The sequence below is a fragment of the Monopterus albus genome, unplaced genomic scaffold (genome assembly GCF_001952655.1).
Source record: "Monopterus albus unplaced genomic scaffold, M_albus_1.0 scaffold31.1, whole genome shotgun sequence".
Taxonomy (NCBI): domain Eukaryota; kingdom Metazoa; phylum Chordata; class Actinopteri; order Synbranchiformes; family Synbranchidae; genus Monopterus; species Monopterus albus.
Genome location: NW_018127911.1, coordinates 3,424,653 through 3,430,130, shown reverse-complemented (window position 1 = coordinate 3,430,130; position 5,478 = coordinate 3,424,653). Strand labels below are relative to the sequence as shown.

General features: G+C 39.1%; 2 protein-coding genes across 2 annotated transcripts in view; one reads left to right on the top strand and one right to left on the bottom strand.

Annotated features, from left to right (window-relative positions):
* The window catches only part of htr2b (5-hydroxytryptamine (serotonin) receptor 2B, G protein-coupled), an 8,477-nt gene extending 4,363 nt beyond the window's left edge, over positions 1-4,114 (top strand). Inside the window, exons 3-4 of the mRNA XM_020596780.1 lie at positions 405-605; positions 2,335-4,114. Of these exons, the coding sequence (XP_020452436.1) occupies positions 405-605; positions 2,335-3,296 (1,163 nt within the window). The 3' untranslated portion in view covers positions 3,297-4,114. The remainder of the gene's footprint in view (positions 1-404; positions 606-2,334) is intronic.
* Positions 1-5,478, bottom strand: part of psmd1 (proteasome 26S subunit, non-ATPase 1) — a 42,283-nt gene that overhangs the window by 27,211 nt on the left and 9,594 nt on the right. The window lies entirely within an intron of this gene.

Here is a 5,478-nt window from a genome sequence, read left to right as displayed (position 1 = left end):
CAAAACAAAAAAAAAAAAAAAAAAAGATTTAAAGGAACATTTTAAAACAACTGTCTTTTGCAGTGTCAATGGGTGACAGGACAAAAGCCAGAACAATTACTTGCCAATTTTATGCCAGGAACTGAAAATAAACACTACTGTTGAGCATAGCGTCCAGTACATCTACATAAAGAGCTTTTAGCTCCATAAACAGTCAGTGAACCCCCCTTTTTCCAGTAAAGTCATTCCTTTCAGAGATAAACAAACTCCAATCTTTCGCATGAGCGCCACTTCTAATCTTTTGCCATTGTGGTACCTCCCATAACGCATAATGGGAAAAACCTAATTGTTTTTGGAACAAGAATGGTTATACTACATCGGTACGTTATTGGAGTTACTACCTTCATTTCTTCTCATCTCTTTAGATGCTGGCTGGCCTCTTCCAGAGTTCCTGTGCCCCATTTGGCTCTTCCTCGATGTGCTGTTTTCTACTGCATCCATTATGCACCTATGCGCCATTTCACTGGATCGTTACATTGCCATCAAGAAGCCAATCCAGCACAGCCAGTACAAATCCAGAGCCAAAGCAGTCTTAAAGATTGCACTGGTGTGGCTCATATCCATTTGTAAGTATACCAATTCAGATTTCCTTAACATCAATTTTACTCTTTACTTTACTAAGTTATTGCTCACGAAGAGTGTGATTACTTTTCAAATGATCCAACACATACCTGATTTACAGACAAATATTTTTTAAATAGATAAAGACACTAAAACAGCAACGTGTCAGCTAAAATGTATAGGAAAGAGACAGTCAATCTTAGAGAACTTACTGACAATGTCCTAAGTGGAAAACTGAGACAATTTTCATGAGAGACTGGAATTTAGCCAAAGGAGCTTCCGAAAACAAAGCAAGCTCCCCACTGTGGGTGATTTGGTGTAAAATTAGAGAACCAACACTACTTTGTTATGTTGTACCCGGTACTTTTTACCATACTGACTCTGAGAGATGAGGCAGTCCAAGTAACTACAAAACAGTGCTGATTTATTCCATGAACACAGGCAAAAAATTAACATTACACGCTCAGGCATCTTGCACCTCCAACCTGCACGCAGGCAGATGAAAGACCCTGAACCCACCAGGCCTATACATTATATCCCCTCGGTTGGGCTAGCCCCATACTACACAGAAACGTCAACCGAGACGTCTCTGTTGCCAACTATGCAGCTGGTCATAACAGTAGTCAAAACATGAAGCAAATCAATGTGTGTGTGTGTGTCTGTTGATTAAGTGGTGTGTAGCTAAAAACATTCTCACAGACTTCTAGTAACATGTCGTGACTTAAACATAAGAACATATTATGGCTAAGGCTACAGTTATACACGTCATAATAATAATATTAAACACCCTGTCTGCTGACAGTCATCAACTTTTCTCTAGTTATCCTTGACCAGATGTACCCTGTAGAAACTCATAAGCATGACTAAGCATTTAACAGTCTAACTAGACATCCTATCTCCACTAAACATTTCTAATACATAAAGTATCTAATTTCTATCTGACTAAAAATACCTAACAGTTACCAGACAATGACATATGGTTGCCTGAGAAAGGTCTTTTTTTTTCCTATTGCCTATTTCCTGCTCCATTGAAGTAGGCTAAAGCTGTAGAAAATGGTTTGTTTCAAAAGAACTGACATTTTAGAGAAATGTTGTAATACTGGTACCATCTGTAAGACTAGTCAACCACAAGCTTGCACAGGCGATGAAATGGGTGACTAGATGAAGACCTATCTTAAGAGTAACATTTTAAAAGTTACTTTATAGGTCTTGTATGAATGTTAAGGTTCATTGTTCAAGATTTGCTCATTTTAGTTTTCAAGTAAGAAACTAAAGAGCAAAAATTTGGCCCATTTAATTTGAGCACTAAAAAGCAGCCTGTTTAGTCATCAAGCTTGGTTTAGTTGAGCCTCATTTCATGAACAAATCCAGAAGATCAGATGGAATGAAGGGAGCAGCACTCAACACTGCTGATGGCAGAAGTCATTCCCTAGCTGTTTATCATTGCTGGGCCTAAGAGACATTATGGTTGGCTGTGGACAATTAGCTTATATAAATTTAAAAACAAAAGGGAAATCTAGAAATTAGTACTTGCCTTATTATTCTTGACACTTTTTTCATTAAGGAATCATCTTTTTACCCAATTTATACCACTACCATATTCATGAAATAAAAAAAATGAAACACTATTGCAGTTGGGGTTGAAAACTTAAAATGCAAGATACTTAACTGGTAATCAGAGTTATATAATTGTCATAACCAATGCATTTTTTTGTGTGTGTTTTTTTTTTTAAGGTATTGCAATCCCAATTCCAATTAAGGGGCTAAAGAACTATCACCTTCCGAACAACATCACCTTCAACAGTAATCACACATGCCTGCTAAAGACTGACACCTTCCGGGAGTTTATCATGTTTGGCTCCTTGGCAGCGTTCTTCATCCCTTTGACCATAATGATGGTCATCTACCTGCTTACTGTCCATGTGCTGCGCAAAAAGGTTTACTTGCTCAGGTCAAAGGTGACTCAGCGCTTTAGCTGCCAAACAATCTCTACAGTTTTTCAAAGGGAACAAGCTGCAGCCTCACTTCAAGTTGAACAACAAAACATGCTGGACAGCAGACTTCCCAGGATCCAAGAAAACCCAAATGCAGGCACAACAAACTCTCCCACAAGAGATCCAATCTCTTTTCGTAGAATGTCAACAATGGGCAAGAAGTCAATGCAGACTCTGAGCAATGAGCAGCGTGCCTCAAAGGTGTTAGGCATTGTCTTCCTCCTGTTTGTTGTCATGTGGTGCCCTTTCTTCATTACTAATATCACCTCTGTGCTCTGCACCAGCTGTGATGCTAATGTAATTACCCACCTCATGGAGATCTTTGTTTGGGTGGGTTATGTGTCATCGGGTATCAACCCGCTGGTCTACACCCTTTTCAACAAAACTTTCAGACAGGCGTTCACACGTTACATCACCTGCAATTACAAAGCCTGTGCTAGTAATGGGCTAGGAAGACACCCAAGGGCCTTGATTGCAGAACGGACCCTTACACGGATTTCATTAAGGTCTTCCATGGCAGAAAACTCTAAACTGTTCATGAAGCGGGGAATGAAAAATGGCATGGGAGCAGTGAGTTACCAAAGTCCAGTAAGGTGCCGGCCAGCACCCATACAACCATCCAGCGGTGGTATGTTAGACTCAATGCTTCTGACAGAAAATGAAGCGTGTAATAAGCACGAGGAACATGTTAGCTGTGTATAGAGCTACTTGGGGAAAAGAAAAAATAAAAATAAAAATCCAATTAAAAAGGAAGCCGCTGAAGAGGATCAGATTTATAGAGTGAATGTTTTAACTCTTTGAAGACAGACACCAAAAAAGGGATGATTGTAACCTGCTATTGCTCTCAGTTTGATCAACAATTAATTTAATGCCAGTGCTTAGTGTACACCACACAACAACAAAATCTTACCAGTTGTCTGATGTTGCTTTGTTTACATCAAATGTTTTAACGGGAAAAAAAACAAGGAAATTTCTTCAAGTATGTCATTTAGGAAACAAGTCTAACTCCTTATCAAAATATTACTCTGTGGGCCATATTAATATGAATTCTTCAAGACAACAAAACATTTTGTAACATACACAACACAACATACACTAACTAAACTTAAGATAGCCTGCAAGGGGTAAATTATAAAAAAATAAAAATAAAAAGATACACGCACGATGATATCCCCTGTGAAAGGTCCAAAGTCAACAGACTTTAATCAACCAGACAAAAACATGAGGAATGAAGACTTCGTGCTGACCTGGAAACCCACTGAATGCAGTATACGGGGTATTCCTTTGCTGATCTTTTTAACTCTGGCTATTTAAATATGCTGTAAACCATCTCATGCTTATATTTTGTTAAGACAGCCACAGCTCTGCCTTCCAAAGCTCTTCTACCAACTGACACAGAGAACAGACTGCACTCTAAATGATACTTAATGTATTTACTGGATCACTGGAAAGTGCTCTTGTATATGTATTACAGCCTGATATTTTGACATGTTAGAGGTTTCCAAATGAAAGGCTGAACAAAGAACAAAATCCAAAATAACTGAAAACCTAAATGTGCTCAATAAAAAAATTTTCTGTGATGCTGAAATTAAAGAAGTAGCCATTGTTCTTTTACTGTCGATGTCTACACATTTAATTTTATAATGGATAATCACCTTTATTTGGCCAAGTATGTTACACACACACACACACACACACACACACACACACAAGGAATCCGTTTCCGGTACAGTACCGAGGCAGCCATCTACAGTGCTAAATCACACCGACGGCTCTAACCCTCGGGGGCAACTTGGGGGTTCAGTGTCTTGCCCAAGGTCACTTCAACACGTGGACTGCGGGCACCGTGATTCGAACCTCCAACCCTCCGGTTGGGAGACGACCGCTCTACCCACTGAACTACAGTCGCCCCTTTATCAGCATATAGTGGCCTCTTTCATGAACCAGTGCTGACTAATGTGACAGCAACAATGACAGCAAGCCAGCATATGACATTTTAAACTGAAGCGTCAGTTAACAGGCAACCGAGTTAGCCAACAGCTAACAGGCGTTCACATTCTGTCCTTCGGGCATGAGAGAGCTAGACTTCTGCGTGTTCTGTCAGTGTACATTACGTCGCTAACGCAGTGAGGACATCACTATCCAAATGTGCAAAGAAAACAAAAGTTGACCAAGAAAACTAACTTTTCAAAAATGAGTGGACAGAGAAATATGTGTTCATTTTGAATCCAGCAAGAGGTCCTCCTATTTGATTTGCACACAGATTGAGAATACAGAGGTGAGGACAGCAAAACCTCAACAGTTAAAATATTCTTATGAATCAACAAACAAGTTGTTTTTGACATCTGTGACACAGCAAGAGAGCTACCGCAGAGGCCTCAGGCGTCGAACAGTAGCATCCCCCCCCATTGGACTAAGGTATATTTTGAGATGTGTCTATATTTTTGTCCTCCCCTGTTACATACATGAGAGGGTCAGAATATTAGGAACACCTATGAATATAATGTAGTCCACTACAACACCACCGTTAACTATGACCTATGAAACATAATTGAATTTATACATTTATGACAACTTCACTAAAACCAAATATTTTGAGCTTCATAAAGACATATTAAGGCAGAAGTGCTGCATTGAATTGCATACAGTTATTTAAAGATTATTACAACAAATCCATGGGCCTGTAGATTTAAGTAACAAAGTAAGAACACTGTAGGACGATGTATTCAACCATTTCTCTAGTCCCCGTCTGCATAATAATATCAGAATGTAATATTTTTGTAAGCAAGTACGCTTAGACGACCCGTCATTTTTTTAAATGAATGAACATGAATGATGCTGATTAAGTATGAAAATCAGAAAAGTGATGTGAGGTTAGAGGTTT